An 18,773-nucleotide genomic window follows, 5' to 3' on the forward strand; every position below is an offset into this window, starting at 1 on the left:
ACAAGAGGAGGCTCTGCGACAGGTCCAGGCTGCTGTGCAAGCTGCTCTGCCACTTGGGCCATATGATCCAGCAGATCCAATGGTGCTGGAAGTGTCAGTGGCAAATAGAGATGCTGTCTGGAGCCTTTGGCAGGCCCCTATAGGAGAATCACAACACAGACCCTTAGGATTTTGGAGCAAAGCCTTACCATCTGCTGCAGATAACTACTCTCCTTTTGAGAAACAGCTTTTGGCCTGCTACTGGGCCTTAGTAGAGACTGAACGCTTAACCATGGGCCACCAAGTTACCATGAGACCTGAGTTGCCTATAATGAGTTGGGTGTTGTCTGACCCACCAAGCCATAAAGTTGGGCATGCACAGCAGCACTCTATTGTAAAGTGGAAATGGTATATACGAGATAGAGCCAGAGCAGGTCCTGAAGGCACAAGTAAGTTACATGAAGAAGTGGCACAAATGCCCATGGTTTCCACTCCTGCTGCCACATTACCTTCTCTTTCCCAGACCAGAGCTATGGCCTCTTGGGGTGTTCCTTACAGTGAATTGACTGAGGAAGAGAAAACGCGGGCCTGGTTTACAGATGGTTCAGCACGATATGCAGGTACCACCCGAAAGTGGACAGCTGCAGCATTACAACCCCTTTCTGGGGTGTCCTTGAAGGACAGTGGTGAGGGGAAATCCTCCCAGTGGGCAGAACTTCGAGCAGTGCACCTTGTTGTTCATTTTGCTTGGAAGGAAAACTGGCCAGAGGTGCGTTTGTATACTGACTCATGGGCTGTTGCTAATGGTTTGGCTGGATGGTCAGGGACTTGGAAAGACCATAATTGGAAAATTGGTGACAAAGAGGTCTGGGGAAGAAGTATGTGGATAGACCTTTCTGAGTGGGCTAAAAACATGAAGATATTTGTGTCCCATGTGAATGCACACCAGAGGGTGACTTCAGCAGAGGAAGATTTTAATAATCAAGTGGATAAGATGACCCGTTCTATGGATACCAGTCAGCCTGTTTCCCCAGCAACTCCTGTTATTGCCCAATGGGCTCATGAACAAAGTGGTCATGGTGGTAGGGATGGAGGTTATGCATGGGCTCAGCAACATGGACTTCCACTCACCAAGGCTGACCTGGCTACAGCCACTGCTGAGTGCCCAATCTGCCAGCAGCAGAGACCCACACTCAGCCCCCGATATGGCACCATTCCCCGAGGTGACCAGCCAGCTACATGGTGGCAGGTTGATTACATTGGACCACTCCCTTCATGGAAGGGGCAGCAATTTGTTCTAACTGGAATAGACACATACTCTGGATATGGGTTTGCTTTCCCTGCACGCAATGCTTCTGCCAAAACTACTATCCATGGGCTTACAGAATGCCTTATCCATCGTCATGGAATTCCACATAGCATTGCTTCGGATCAAGGAACACACTTCACAGCAAATGAAGTGCGGGAATGGGCACATGCTCATGGAATTCTCTGGTCTTACCATATTCCCCATCATCCAGAAGCAGCTGGATTGATAGAACGGTGGAATGGCCTTTTGAAAACTCAATTACGGTGCCAACTAGGTGGCAAAAACTTGAAAGGCTGGGGTAATGTTCTCCAGGAAGCTGTGCATGCTCTGAATCAGCGTCCGCTGTATGGTGCTGTTTCTCCCATAGCCAGGATCCATGGGTCCAGGAACCAAGGGGTGGAAATGGGTGTGGTGCCACTCACTATTACTCCTAGTGATCCACTAGGAAAATTTTTGCTTCCTGTCCCTGCTACCCTGAGTTCTGCTGGTCTACAGGTTTTAGTTCCAAAACGGGGTGTGCTTTCTCCAGGAGAAACAACAGTGATACCACTGAACTGGAAGTTAAGATTGCCACCTGGCCACTTTGGGCTACTTATGCCTCTGGATCAACACACCAAGAAGGGGATTACATTATTGTCTGGGGTAATTGACCCTGACTATCAGAAGGAAGTAGGACTGCAACTACATAATGGAGGTAAAGAAGAGTTTTCTTGGAATATAGGAGATCCCCTGGGGCGTCTATTAGTACTACCATGCCCTGTGATTAAAATCAATGGAAAACTGCAACAACACAATCCAGGCAGGACCACTAATGGCTCTGAGACTTCAGGAATGAAGGTTTGGGTCACCCTACCAGGCAAAGAACCACGGCCAGCTGAAGTGCTTGCTGAGGGGAAAGGGAACATGGAATGGGTAGTGGAAGAAGGTAGTGATAAATATGAACTTCGACCACGTGATCAGTTACAGAAACGAGGACTGTAATGCTGTTTTGTTTGTGTTATACTATTTAAGTTGTAAGATATCAAGTTTAAGAATGAATGTTGCCCAAGGATTTGCACCCTATTCTGGAGAGATTTAATGTGTTTCCAGTTATATGCAGGACAGTTGAGTATTGTCAGGTAAAAGAAAAAATGTGTGCTTATTTGTTTTCATTTGGAAATTAAGTATGGTCTAAGGTGATATATATATATATATATATATATATATATATGTGAAGTTGACAAGGGGTGGACTGTCATGGTTAGGGACAGGTGTCAACTTGGCCAAGTTGTGGTACCTGTTCGTCTGATTGGGTAAGCACTGGCCTGTCTGTTGCAATGAGGACATTTCATAGGATTAGGTTATGATCACATTAGCTACATCCACAGCTGATTCCATTTGTGATCAGCCAAAGGGGAGTGTCTTCTGCAATTAGTGATGCTAAATGCAATCATGGGAAGCCTTTTAAGGAGGACTCAGAGGAGATAGGTTGCATTCCTGCTTTGGCTGGTAAGCCTCTCCTGTGGAGTTCATCCAGGCCATCCATTGGAGTCATCAGCTTCGTAGCCTGCCCTGTGGATTTTGGACTCTGCATTCCTACGGTCACGTGAGACACTTTCATAAATTTTATATTTGCAAGTGTTCCCTGTTGATTCTGTTTCTCTAGAGAACCCTAACTAATACAGGTGCTGAGAGGGAAATTCATTGACTTAAATACCTCTATTAAAACAGAAGAAAGATCAAAAGTTGAGGAATTACTCTTTACCTGGAGGAACTAGAGAAAGAACTGAAAACTAACCCCAAAGGAAAGAAATAACAAAGATTAGAGCAGAAATAAGTGAAATTGAGACATGAAAACAATAGAGAGAATCAGCAAAATGAGAAGTTGGTTCTTTGAGAAAATCAATAAAATCAATGGATCCTTAGCTATGCTGAAAAAAAGAAAAGGATGCAAATAAATGAAATCAGAAATGTGATAAAGGATATAACTAATGAACCCACAGAAATAGGGAAGTTAATGAGAAGATACTATGAGCAACTATATGCTAATAAACTAGACTACATAGACAAAATGGGCAACTTCCTAGAAAAGCATGAATAACCAATATTGACTGGAGAAGAAATAAACAACTTCCAAAATCCAATCACAAGAAAACAGTCATTTAAAACCTCCCACCAGAAAAGTTCAGGCCCAGAGTTGGAAACAGCCCAAATGTTCATCAAAGGACAAGTGGTAAGTAAACTGTGGTATATAAATATGATGGAATATTACACAACTGTAAGACAAAATAAAGTCTTGAAACATGTATCATGTGGATGAACTTTGAGGATATTATGGTGAGTGAAATTAGTCAGAAACAAAAGGACAAATACTGTAGGTTGCACTAATATGAACTAACACTAATAAGTGGACTTTGAGAGTTAAAGTTAAGAACACTGGTTATCAAGAGATAGAAAGAGGGTAGAGATTGGGCATTTGGTGTTGAAGGAATACTGAATGTTCAATAGGACTGATTGTAAAGATCTTGAAATGGGATCTATCTGATGGGAGCACAATATTGTAAGTACACTGAATGGAGCTAAGTGTGAGTATGGTTGATGGAGGAGGGCTGGGGGCATGCATGACAACAAAAGTAATGACAGACTATAAGGACCCAGATGGTCTAACAGCAATGATGATGATTAAACATACAAATATAGGAATGTTTCACATGAGGGAGAAAAAATGAAAGTCAACATTGCAAAGTGTTGAAAATGGAATGGTATAGGGGAAATACAATCAATGCAAACTGGGGTCTATAATTAAAAGTAGCATTATGGTATGCTTCCACTGAATATAACAAAGGCAATATAACAAAGCTAAATTTCAATACACAGGGGATACAGGGGAGGGTTATGGGATTATTTGTGGAAGAAATGGAAATGCCCTCATATAGACTGTGGTAATGAAGATAGGGCTATATGATTATACCTGGAACCTTTGACTTTTTACATAGGTTGGATTGCATGATGTGTGAATAAAATTATTTAAAAATGAGCAAAGAGATACAAGTGATGGGAAAAATGTGGAGAGAGAGATGTACCTGTCCATGATTGAAGGGAAGTATAGTGGTGCAGCCCCTCTGGAGGGCAGTGCGGCAGTTCAACAGGAGGCTAGGGGTGGAGTCGTCTTATGATCCTGCAACCCCATAGTTAAGTGTATACTTGGAGAAACTGAGAGCAGAATCACAATAGATATTTGCACAAATGTGTTTATGGCAGTGTTCACATTTTGCAATGGATGGAAGTGGCCTAAGGGTACATCAACTGAGGACTGTAAGGGGAAACTGTGGTGGCTACATACAATGGACAATTGAGCAGTTGCAAGAAGGAATGAAGTTGTGTGGCATGCAACTAGGTGAATGAACCTTGAAAACGGAATGTTAAATGAAAGTAAGACAGAAACAAAAGGAGAAATAGTATAACACCTCACTAAAACGGACTCAACATAATGTGCAAACTCTGAGAAGTGTATTTGAGAGCATAGGTTACCAGGGAAAGGCCAATTGTAAATGTTTCTAGTTGCAAGCTCTTACAGCAGTCACATTTATTCTGAAGTTGCAACTGTTATTTCTAAATAAGCCAGAAACAAAAAAGACAAATATTTAATGCCTTGTAATATGAACTAACTATAAATTCTGAGATACTGAGCTTTTTGTGTATAACCTGGTCATTCTCTGGAACATTAAGTATTTGTGTGACACCTGAGATTCTGAGCTAGAATTCTGCAGCTATGAAACTCAGCATCACTCCATACAGTAACTGCTAAAAATGCTGAAAAAGTGATCACATTTGAATTAGAGATAGGGATGAAGCTGATCCGATTAGGACTAATGTAAATCAGACTAAAGGGTAAAGGTTGATATTAACTGTATTTTAACACCAACTTCTGTGTGAGACCAAGGGAAGAGATGTTTATTTGGTGCAAATTTATACATTCAGTAGCATGCTATCTAAATAAATTTGTATGGTCAGCTTATTCAAACACTATAACATCATGGAACCTTGAATAAAGAATGAGATCTTGTTCATTTATTCAGGTTGGTGTGATGCCCCAATACATCCCAGAGTAATCTGGGTAGAAGATTAAAACATATTTGCAATGTCTCCTTGAGGAACCAGGGAAAAAGTTGAAAATATTAGCCATATCCATCTGGGGAAGACCCAATATTCTTGCAAGCATTGCAGACTGCCAATTTGATAGGCCAGGCCCTTGATCTTGGGGCTTGCACTAATAACACTTAGGTCTGCAAAGAAGCAGCTAAGTCAAGTTATGATCATGCCTGAGTCACCTCCAGATTACCTCTTTTGTGGCTCAGATGTGGCCTCTCTCTCTAGGCCATCACTGCAGCTGTGGGACATGGACCCCAGGGCTGAGTCTGACCCTGGCATTGTGGGTTTGAGAAAAACTTCTTGACCAAAAGGAGGAAAAGAAATGATGCAAAACAAACTTTCTATGGCTAAGAGATTTCAAATAGAGCTGGGAGGTCATTCTGGAGGTTATTCTTATGCAGTATCCACATATCTGTCTTCAGTTTGGGGGGTATTGGAGTAGCTAGGGGGAAATACCTAAAACTTTTGAACTGTAATTCAGTAGCCTTGATTCTGGAAGATGATCTTAGTCATAGAGCTTTTAACATTGTGACTGTGTGACTATGAAAACCTTGGGACTTGCTTTATCCAGTGCATGGACACATAGTAAGAAAAAATAAATAATTAATGGGGAGAGGGGTATGGGATGTTTGGGGTGTTCCTTTTTACTTCTACTTTTACTTTATTTTTATTTTTTACTTTTTGGAGTAAGGAAAATGTTCAAATATCGATTGTGATGATAAACACACAGCTATATGATGATATTGTGAACCACACATTGTACAATTTGGATGATTATATGAAATGTGAATATATACTATACCTTGATAAAATTGCATTTAAAAAGTAAACAGATATTATTGTGCTGTCCATTTTTGATTTTGTGTATCTAGTCCTGTTGCACAGTCTGTATCCCTTCAGCTCCAATTACCCATTATCTTACCCTGTTTCTAACTCCTGCTGGACTCTGTTACCAATGACATATTCCAAGTTTATTCTCGAATGTCGGTTCACATCATTGGGACCATACAGTATCTGTCTTTTAGTTTTTGGCTAGACTCACTGTAAAGTAATCATGTTAAAACACTGAATGAAGCTGCATCTGAGCTATAGGTTTTTGTTTTGTTTAGTTTTTTTTGTTTTTTTTTACTATTATTACTTTTATTTTTTTCTCTATATTAACATTCTTTATCTTTTTCAGTTGTGTTGCTAGTTCTTCTAAACCAATGCAAATGTACTAAGAAATGATGATCATGCATCTATGTGATGATGTTAAGAATTACTGATTGCCTATGTAGAATGGTATGATTTCTAAATGTTGGGTTAATTTATTTTTCCCATTAATTAATAAAAAAATAAATAAATAAAGTAAACAGAGATACAAGTGCTGGAGAAAATGTGGGGAGAGGGATGTAAATAACTCACTGTTGGTAGAGAAGTAGAATGGTGCACCCCAATTGGAGGGCAGTGTGGTTGTTCCACAGGTGGCTAAGTATAGAGTTGCCATATAATCCAGCAATCCTGTTATTAGAAATATAATTGGAAGACCTCAAAGCAGAGACATGAATAGACATTTGCACACTGGTGTTTATGCAGGCTGTATTCATGACTCACAATGGATGGAGGTGTCCAAGGATACATCAACTGATGAATGGAATGGTGAACTGTGATGTATAAATACAATGGAATACTGAGCAGCTGAAGCAATAAATGAATTTGTGAGTTATGGGACTAGATGAATGGACCTTGAGGTCAGTATGTTGAATGAAATAGGCCAGAAACAAAAAGACAAATATTATAACACCCTGTAATATGAATTAACTATAACGCGCAAACTCTTAGAATTGAATTTGACACAATAGGTTATCAGGGGAAGAGTTATTGTACAAGCTCCTAGATTGCAAGCTCCTACAGCAGTCAATCTATTCCTGAGTTGTAACATTAATTTCTAAATTCTTTTTGTTTTTACTTTTTTTTTTTTAACATGGGCAGTCACAGGAATCAAACCCTGGTCCTCTGGCATGGGAGGCGAAAACTCTGCCTGCTGAGCCACCGTGGCCCACCCAATTTCTAAATTCTGATATGAAATTATATAAATTTTGATATGAAATCATAATTTTGTCATTCCATGGAACATCAAGTATCAGTGTGACACCTGAGGACTCAGAGCTAGAGTTCTGCAGCCATGAAAGTCAGCATTACTCCATACAACAACTGATTAAAGTGCTGAAAAAAGGATCATATTTCAATTAGATATATGAATGAAGCAGATCTGGGTAGGATGATGGTGAATCAGACTAAAAGGTAAAGAATGATATTGACTATATTTTAAAACTACAACATCTGTGTGAGACCAAAGGAAGAGATGTTTATTTGTTGCAAATTTATATTAGAATGGCTAGAAGGAAATACCTGAAAATGTTGAACTGTAATCCAGTAGTTTGAATTCTCAAAGATGATGTATAATTATATAGCTTTTATGATATAACCATGTGATTGTGAAAACCTTGTGACTGACACTGCCTTTATCCAGTTTATGGACAGATGAGTAAGAAAATAAAGACAAAAATAGAGTGGATAAGGGTTATGGGATATTTTGGGTGGTCTATTTATTTTTATTCTTATTCTTATATGTATTTTTTGTAGTAATGAAAATGTTCAGAAATTGATTGTGGTGATGAATGCAAACTGTATGATGATTTTGTGAACCACTTGTACACTTTGGATGATTATATGGTATGTGAATATATCTTAATAAAATTTCATTAAAAACAAATAAAGAATTCATTTCTAGTGCTAATTAAAAGTTAAAATGAAGAAGGGTCTTCTGAAAGACAGTCATTTCTACAATATTAGTGATAAAAAATATTTAAATGTGTCTTTCTGCAACTTTGTTTTCCTAAAATATGTATATAGATAACTGGGTTACTGCTAAAAGGTCTAAAAGGGTAAAGAGAAATGAATGTACAGGTTTTTTTTTAAAGCCATCCTATTATCAAATAATTGGTTTGTCTGTTCAATGACATGGGGGAATTTACATGTTCCCCATTTGGATGTCATCTTTGTTACAGAGGGAGTCAACCACTTGGAGAAAGAAAATAGCTGTTTTGTGGAATCATCAGCATTGAAAAGCCTTGGGCTTCCCTCCCTTCCACACACAAAATTATTGCAATGAAGTCAGTAGATAGCCCAAACAAGAGAGCCACAGAACTGCTTATGTATTGATAAACCCATATTATCCCATTGAGTGATAAGCAATGTTGAGGAAAAATTTCCTTTCTTCAAAACAGACTTTCCAATAATCACATATAATTGAGTCATCAAGTAAATCTTTACAGAGAAATTGTTTACTTTGGTGTACACTACCTCACTCAAGTTGACTTCTAAGTTGGTCCATACAATTCATCTCAACAGCAATCTATATCTAGTTGTTCTTCAGTGTACTCACTTATGCCATTTTCATTCTATCCAAAAGAACTAGAAATCTCTCTATTCATTTAATTATTTGTCCACTCAACCCCAATCCAAAATTACCTTAATGATCCTCACATAAAATGTTTTCCCACATTTTTTTGTTGTTGTTATTGCTTCACCTCTAAAACCTAGCTACTTTTGAAAAGAGACTTCTATAATTGAACTTTATGACCTTCTTATCATTTACTTTTAAGTACTTTCTGAATCCAAGTTACATTTTGTCATCCTTGACTTTTTCCCATTTTCCTCAAAATTCTCTCATCTGTTAAAATATTATGTTTAACACAGAAGGCATTAATTTTAAGAAGGATAATTTGAAATACAGAAAATATTTATAAAACTGTTTAACAAGGGCATGACACTATTTAATGTAGCATATTTTATCTCTTACATTTAAATCCATTACCAAAAAGGTGGCTAACTCTAATTTGGATAGGTTCTAGAGAGTAGAATTAAAAGTATAAAAATGTCTCAAATATAATCAAATTAAAATCTACATTTTAGAATGCAATTTTCTTACTACTTCTACCATTTATCAAATTCATTTCTAACCCCATGACTGTACTCCCTACTTCCCTCTGCCCAGCCAATTCCTACTCATCATTCATGGCTCATTTTCTATAAAATTCCCATTTTTACTAAAAATGTCACTGAATAAACATTTATTGAGGTCCTATTATGTGCAAAGCTAGATATATTGGCAAATAAAATAATAGAAATAGCATGCCATAGTAGCACAGAAAAGAGAAAAATAAAATCAAAATGTGGAGACTCATGACAAAAGTGGCCTTTGAATTAGCCTTGAACTATTACAATAAAAAATTTCACGAGGCACTCAGGCAGGAAACATTGAGAAGCTGATGTATAAAGCAGCAGTGACAGGGTCATGTAGTCAAACAAGCTAATTTTTGAAGGGCTTTGATGGACCTATCTAATGTCAGTCACTACTCTCTGACCCCTACTACACATGTTCTCTAGAGTACATGTTTTTGCACTTCTTTTCTGTAAGGCTATCATATATTCTAATTTTTGTGTGTGTTTGTCTTGACTATATTCTTTGTGAGTGCCAAAACAACATCTTGTATTTCTTATAAATTTCTGTTGCAACACCTAATATAAGGTAGGCATATGATAGACAATCAAGAAATACTTCACCAGAGAGGTGGAGCAAGATGGTAGCATAGTGAGGTGTGGAATTTAGTTTGTCCTCCAGAGCAGCTAGTAAATATCCAGAAATGGTACAGAACAACTTCTGGGGAAATACTAGTGACCAGACAAACAGCAGACACCTGTCTGGACCAGGTGGAACAGCTGATATCTGACACAGAGCAGGGGTCCTGCTCTGAAAAGGCTTACTCCAGCCACACGGCCAATCAGCAGCAGAATCTACATCTGAAGCCCATCAAACTGTTCTTTTTATAACATCATAATATCCTGCTTTAAAAAAAACTATTTATGATATTCCCAGTTCCTATAAAAACTATAATTCTTGGGGAATATTTTGCATTGTAACACAGACAGACACACAGAACATGCTTTTGGTTCAAATGGAAGAGAAAAGTTTTGTAGCATTTTTAGGTTTTTAAAAGCTTATGAGTTTTGAGTACTGGAAAGATGGTGAAATATGATAGGTTGAGGTCACCCCTGCTCAAACTGACAGCTAGAGAAGGTACAGGAATGCACCCCTTTCCAAATGGAAGACAGGAGCCCTCAGGAATGCATAGACTGGGTGACAGGGCAGAGAAAGTAAGTTAAGCCACATTGCTTGAAGGCACTACCCTCACTGGTGCAGCTTCATGACCCACAACTCAAATCACACCCCACACACCTGAACTCCACCACCTGCCCCCACCCATGTTACAAACACCCCCATCCTGCCACTGTCCCATGCATATGTGTCTCACACCACACCTCAAGCACACATTTCTGCCCCAGCCCAATCCAGCCCTCCTGCTCTGCTCAATCACACTCTCAACCTGCCCCTTCAGAGAACACCCTCCCTGCACCCTCCAGGTGGTTACCAGCATATAAAGCCTGCAGGCACTTACCTTCATACCCAGGCTACACCCACTTCCAGCCCATACAGTTGTACAACCCCACCCCACCCCACCTGAGCTCTGTGCACATGTACATCAGTTTACAGCCCATCCACATCTGCATATTTGCATGGCCCCCAGTTCCACCACCTAGCTCTGGGTAAGTGCTGACATACTCAGCTGAGACACACCCACCCCCAGCCCACACAGGTGTAACTCTGTCCATTGCCCCTGAGCTCTGTGCATGCACACACAAGGGCCCCACCCACTACACCAGTGCACACAAAGGGTCTGCCCCCAGAACCCCACACCAACACAGTCACATCCTCCCTGCTACCAGGCACCCATACATTTGTACACTGACTTGTGAACTCAACACATCACTGCACTATTGTGCCCCACCTTACACACCACATCCTGCTCCACATCCATCCCACAAATGCAAACTTTAGACTACTAAAGGAAGTCAAATTCCAAATCAAACCAATCACGATATTTCATGCCTCAAAGACAACAGAAAATCACTAAGCATATCATGATGTGGAGAGATATAACCCAGCCTAAGACAAAATTAAAATACCAGAGGAGACACAGACTTTGGAACAACTAATCAAAGATGTTCATATAACTTTACTAAATAAAATAAATGGGATGACTAATGACATAAAGGATATCAAGAATACACTAGAAGAGCATGGAGAGGAATTGGAAAGACTAAATTTAAAAAATAGCAGATATCACAGGGATTAAAGATGCTGTAGACCAAATTAAAAACATACTTGAGACAAGCAACAGCAGATCTGTAGAGGATGAATAAAGAATATGTGAACTATAGGACAGAAAAACTGATTTCAAAAACTGAAAACAGCAAATGGCAAGAAAGATGGAAAAATTTGAATTGGATCTCAGAGAGTGATGGACAAAATAAAGCACACAAATATATGAATCATTGGTGTCCCTGGAGGAGAACAGAAGAGTAAAGGGCTTGGAAGATTAGCTGAGGATATAATGGGAGAAAACACTCCAACCCTTATAAAAGACATAAATATGCAAATCAAAGAAGCCCAATGAACTCCAAATAGAATAAATCCAAATAGGCCTTCCCCAAGATACATATTAATAAATCTGTCAAATGTTGAAGAGAAGCAGAAAATCCTGAAAGCAACAAGAGAAACAATATATACTACATACAAGGAAAATCACATGAAACTGACTTCAGACTGCTCAGCTGGCACAAGGAGGTGAGAAGGCAGTGGCATGATATATCTAGGGTCCTGAAAGAGAAAGACTTCCAGACAAGAATTCAGTACCCAGACAAATTGACCTTCAAAATTGAGGGAGGAGATAAAAATTTTTACAGACAAACAAATCCTAAAAGAGTTTGTCAACAAGAGACTGGCCTTACAAAAAATATTAAAGGGAGTTCTGCAAGTTGAAAAAAAAGACAGAAGGAGGTCTGGAGGAGGGCATGGAATTGAAGAGTTCCAGTAAGGGTAACTTAAAGGATAAAAGAGAAAGAGGGAAAAGAATATCTAGAGTTGACAAAATCCAAAGGTAAGATGGTGGTATTCTGGTTTGCTAACTGCTGGAATGCAATATACCTGAAAAAGAATGGCTTTTAAAAAGGGGAATTTAATAAGTTACAAGTTAACAGTTTTTAGGCCATGGAAATGTCCCAATTAAAGCAAATTTATAGAAATGTCCAATCTAAGGGATCCAGGAAAAGATACCTTGATTCAAAAGGCCCAATGAAGTTCAAGGTTTCTCTCTCAAGTGGAAAGGCACAGCATTTCTCTCTTGGCTGGAACAGCACATGGCACACACAGCATCATCATTAGCTTCCCCTTCAGCTCCTTGGGAGGTGTTTTCCTTCTTCATCTCCAAAAGTCACTGGCTGGTGGGCTTTCTGCTTCCTGGTTCTGCAGCATTCTCTGTCATGGCTTTCTCATGGCTCTGTCATTCTTCTCTGCTCTCTCTGAATCTTTTATAAGATTCCAGTAAAGTAATCAAAACTCACCTAGAATGGTTGGAGACCATTCCAGCTTAACCACCACTCTTGATTGAGTCACATCTCTAGGGAGATAGTCTAATTAAAGTTTCCAATGTACAGTACTGAATAGGGATTAGAAGAAAGGGCTGCCTTTATAAAATGGGATTAGGATTAAAACATGACTTTTCTAGGGTACATCAATCCTTTCAAACCAGCACATTGGAAAGAGGGGTGCCACTGCATAGGCCCTTGGAAAGGGTGGGTCTGCCACTTTCTAAGGCTGAAGGATAAATTATTTTCATACCTTGAAATCCAATGGAGTTTGCCCTGTATATTTTCAGAATTATTTGGGTCTTGTGACTCCTGTGTTCCTTCCAATTTCTCCCTATGGAAATGAAAACACATATCCTGTGACTGTCCCTCCTTTCCATATTGGCACCAGATAACTTGTTTTCAGATTCATAGGTCCACAACAAGAAGAGAGCTTTTGCCACTTTAATATCATTTAAGGTGATGTGTATAGTTGCCAAATTGACAAGTGATGGACATGTGGTTGTTAGGTTCAGGTGTCAACTTGACCAGGTGAAGGTGCCTAGTTCTGTTGCTGTGGATATGAGCCAATGGCATGTGAAGCTTAACTGTCACTGATTACATTTGCAGTTGACTAGGAGGCGTACTTGCTGCAATGAATGATATTTGATTTAATTGGCTGGATGCTTAAATGAGAGAGCTCAACATAGCACAGCCCAAGCAGCTTAGCATACCTCATCTCAGCACTCCCAGCTCAGCCCAGGCCCTTGGAGATGCAGAAAAGAATCTCCCTGGGCAAAGGTGTTGGACCCAGAGGCCTGCAGAGAAGGCCAGCAGAGATGACCCTTTGCCTTCCTGTGTAAGAATCTCAGTTGAAAATCAGCTGCCTTTACTTTGAAGAACTATATGTTTTTAACTTAATAAATTCCCTTTTATTAAAAGCCTATCCATCTCTGGGGTGATGCATTCTGGCAGGTTTGGTAACTAGAACAGGTGAAGTCAAGAGACACCTTTTCAACAATATCTTTGAATATTAATGGACGAAACTTACCAGCTAAAAGATAGAGATTGGCAAAGTGGATTAAGAAATATAATCCAGCTATATGTTGCTTACAAGTGGCTCATCTTAGACACAGGATACAAGGTGTGTTGTGGTTTATTTTGTATTAAAAAAACAAAAATAAATAAATAAAATAGATTGAAAGTGAAAGGATGGAAAAAGATATTCCATACAAGTTGTAACCAAAAGAACACAGGAGTAGCTAGAGTAATATCAGACTAAATATGCTTTAAAAGTAAAGACATCATAAGAGAGAAAGAAGCACACTATATTAATAAAATGGATAATTCACCAAGAAGAAATAACAATAATAAATGTTTATGTTCCTAATCAAGGAGCTCCAAAGTACATGAGAAAGACATTGGCAAAACTGAAGGGAGTGATAATGTTTCAACAATAATAGTAGGAGACTTCAATAAACCACTCTCCTCTATGGACAGAACAACCAGACTGAGGATCAACAAGGAAGTAGAGAACTTAATTTGATAAATGAATTAGAACTAACAGGCATATATAGGTCATTACACCCCAAATCACCAGAATATACATTCATCTCTAAGGCTCAAGGAACATTCTCCAGGATAGACCATATGCTGGGGTATAGAACAGGTCTTTATAAATTTAAAATACTGAAATTATTCAAAGTATATTCTCTGATCACAATGGAATGAAGCTGGGTATCAATAACCACCAAAGAATGAAACCTTTCACAAGTATATGAAGATTAAATAATGCACTCTTAAACAATCAGCAGGTCAAATAAGAAATTGCAAGAGAAATCAGTAGCTATCTGAGGATGAAAGAAAATGAGACTACAACATATCAGAACTTCCGAGATGTGGCAATATATTTGCTGAAAGGGAAATGTATTGCCCTAATTGCCTATATTAAAGAAGAGGAAAGAGCAAAAATGGAGGACTTAACTTGAGAAAGTTCAGCAAACGAAGTCCAAAGCAAATAGAAGAAGAGAAATACAACTAATAAAGCAAAGTTAAATAAAAGAGAGAACAAAAGAACAACAGAAAGAATCAATAAAACCAAAAGTTGGTTCTTTGAGAAAATCAATAAAATTTACGGCCCCCTAGCAAGGCTGACAAGGGAAAAAAAGGAAGGATGCACATAAACAAAATCAGAAATGAGAGTGTGGTCATTACAACAGACCCTGAAGAAATCAAAGAAATCATACAATGATACTACATATATGCCAATGAACCAGACAACTTAGATGAAATGGGCAAATCCCTGGAAGCACACAAACAAGCTACATTGACTTAAGAATAAATAGAAGATCTCAACAAACCAATCACGTGTAAACAGATTCAATCAGTCATCAGAAATTTTCCTCCAAAGAAAAGCCCATGGCCAGATGGCTTCACAGGGGAATTCTATCAAACGTTCCAAAAAGAACTAACACCAATTCTGCTCAAACTTGTCCAAAAAATTGAAGAAAAAGGAACACTACCTAACTCATTTTACGAAGCTAAAATTATTTTAATACCAAAACCGGGTAAAGTTGCTATAAGAAAGGAAAACTACATGCCAATCCCCCTAAAGAACATAGATTCAAATATTCTCAACAAACTACTAGCCAATCAAATCCAACAACACATTAAAAGAATTACACACCATGACCAAGTGGGATTTACATGAGGAATGCAAAATGGTTCAACACAAGAAAATCAATTAATGTAATGCAGCATATCAACAAATCAAAAGGGAAGAATCACATGATCATCTCAATTGATGCTGAAAAAGCATTTAAGAAAATTCAATATCCTTTTCTGATAAAAACACTTTAAAAGAAAGGAATCAAAGGTAACTTTCTCAATATGATAAAGGGCATATATGAAAAACCCATAGTCAGCATCATTCTCAATGGAGAGAGACTGAAAATTTATCCCCTAGGATCAGGAATGAGACAAGGATGCCCTCTGCCACAACTGTTATTCAACATTGAACTAGAAGTTTTAACTAGAGCAATCAGGCAAGAACACGAAATAAAAGGCATCCAAATTGCAAAGGAGGGAGTAAAACTTTCATTATTTGCAGATGACAGGATACTATACTTGGAAAACCCTGAGAAATCTACAACAAAATTATATGAGCTCATAAACAAATTCAGCCAGATGGTAGGATATAAAATTAATGTGCAAACATCAGCAACATTTCTATACACAAGCAATGACTAACTGAGGAGTCAGTTAAGGCAAAAATCCCATTCAAAATAACAACGAAAAGAATCAAGTCCTTAGGAATAAACTTAACTAGGAATGTAAAGGACTTTTACACAGAAAACTACATACATTCTACATACATTGCTAAAAGAAATCAAAGAAGACCTAAATAGATGGAAAGACATTCCCTGCTCATGGATATGAAGCTTAAATTTAATTAAGATGTCAATTCTACCCAAATTGATCTACAGATTCAACACAGTACCAGTCAAAATTCCAACAATCTACTTTGAAGACTTGGAAAAGCCAGTTATCAAATTTATCTGAAAGGGAAAGAGACCCTGAATAGCTAAAAGTATCCTTAAAAAGAACAAAGTGAGAGGATTAACATTTCCTGATTTAAAAAATTATTATAAAGCCACAGGAGTCAAAACAGTATGGTACTGGCACAAAGAAGTATTGGCCAATGGAATCAAATTCAGAGTTCAGGAAAAGACCACCAAATCTATATTCAATTGAGTTTTTTTAATGGTACAAAAAATTTAATATAAAAGAAGTTCAGTAATGTAGGATTGGAAGAAGAAAATGGCACAAGGTATACACAAACTAAATAGCAAAAGGACAGAAAAATACTACCTTATAATTGTTTACATAATTTGTAAATGGCTTAAACACTCCAATCAAAAGGAAGAGACTGGGAGAATGAATTACTAAAACCAAAAAAATGTATCCATGTAGGCTTTCTATAAGAATCACACTTTATATTCAAGGACAATAGATTGAAAGTAAAATGATGGAAAAATCCATACCATGCAGACAGTAACAAAAAGGGAGATAGAGTGGATCTAGTATCTAACAAAATAGATTTTAAGAAAAAAATTTTTATATCAAAGAAGGATATTCTAAAACAATAAAAGGGTCAATCAGCCATGAAGATATCAAATTATAAACATAAATGTATTTAACACAATGCCCCAAAATGCATAAAACAAAAGCTGACATTTGTCAGTAATAGTTGAAGACTTCACTACTCCATTTTCAATAGTGGACAGAACAATGAGGCAGGAGTACAAGGCAACAGAAGACTCCAACAACACTATAAATATCTGAACTTAACAGCTATTAAGCAATCCAGCCAACAATAGTAGAATATACATTCTGCATAATTATACAAGGAAGATTATCCACAATAAACTATATGCTAGGTCATTTTTTAAAAAGGCTTAATAAATTTAAGAAGATTAAAGTCATTAAAAAGATTAAATCATGCACTACTCTGACTACAACAGAATAACAGCAGAAAGATATTTGGGGAATTCACAAATATTTATAGAAATTAAACAACACACACCCAAATAACCAATGGGTTTAAGAACTGACAAGGTAATTGATTTTTGACAAGGACCCCAATCCACAAAATTGAGACAAAATAATCTTTTCTATAAATGGGCATGGGAGAACTGGATATCAATAGTCAAAAGAATGAAAGAATACCCTTAATTTCTACCCTATACAAAAACCAACTCAAAGTAGATCAAATACCTAAATATAAGAACTAGTATCATAAAGCTTTTAGAAGAAAATGTAAGGAAACATCTTTAAGACCTAGTAATAGGAGGGAGCTTCCTAAACTTTAGATCCAATGCACAAGTAACAAAAGAAAAAATAGATAAATGGGAACTGCTCAAAATCACATGCTTCTGCACCTCAAAAGATGTTGTCAAAAAGGTGAAGAGGCAGCTAACTCAATGGGAGACAATATTTGGAAATCACACATCATACAAAGGTTTGATATCCTGTATCCATTAAAAAAACCATACAACTCAACAACAAAAGAACAAAAAACCCAATTATAAAATGGGCTAAAGATATGAATAGGCATTTCTCCAAAGAGCAAATATAGATGGCTGAAAAGCACATGAAGAGATGCTCATTTTCATTAGTTATAAGGGAAATGCAGATCAAGATTACAATGAGATACCACCTCACACCTATAAGAATGGCTGCTATTAAACAGGCAAGAAACTACAAATGTTTAAGAGCATGTGGATAAATTGGGACACTTATGCAGTACTGGTGGGCATGTAATGACACAGTCACTATGGAAGACAGAATGCCGGTTTCTTAGGAAACTAAATATCGAGTTGCCCTATGACCCAGCAATAGCACTACTCAATATATACCCAGAAGAGTTGAAGCAGTGACACAAACAAAAAAAAATTGCACACTGCTGTTCCTAGCAGCATTATTCACAATCATCAAAAAATGGGAACAATCCAAGTGCCTATCAACAGGTGGGCAGATTAACAAAATGTAGTAGATACATAAAATGGAATATCATTCAGCATTAAGATTAAATGAGGTCCTGAAGCACATGAGAAGATGGATGAGTCTTGAGGACATAATGCTGAGTGAAATAAGCCAGACACAAAAGGATAGACACTGTGTACCTCCACTTTTATGACCACAGTAAAGGTAAAATTCTAGGCTTATAATACAGAATATAGGGGACTTGGAGATATATAGAAGCTAGAGATGAGTGATCAGTTAGCTAATGAGATTGAACTCAAATGTAAGAGAATAGATAAAAGTGAAGGCAGTTCACTAGTGG

The 18,773-nt window shown here is 37.9% G+C and overlaps 1 protein-coding gene across 3 annotated transcripts in view; it reads right to left on the minus strand.

Annotated features, from left to right (window-relative positions):
* The window catches only part of DACH2 (dachshund family transcription factor 2), a 782,542-nt gene that overhangs the window by 617,702 nt on the left and 146,067 nt on the right, over positions 1-18,773 (minus strand). The window contains exon 2 of one of the 3 annotated variants that reach the window (XM_077145231.1): positions 13,203-13,283. The exons of the other annotated variants lie outside the window; for them this stretch is intronic. Within the exon in view, the coding sequence (XP_077001346.1) occupies positions 13,203-13,283 (81 nt within the window). The remainder of the gene's footprint in view (positions 1-13,202; positions 13,284-18,773) is intronic. 3 annotated transcript variants of the gene reach the window in all.

Source organism: Tamandua tetradactyla, chromosome X, assembly GCF_023851605.1.
Source record: "Tamandua tetradactyla isolate mTamTet1 chromosome X, mTamTet1.pri, whole genome shotgun sequence".
Lineage (NCBI taxonomy): Eukaryota > Metazoa > Chordata > Mammalia > Pilosa > Myrmecophagidae > Tamandua > Tamandua tetradactyla.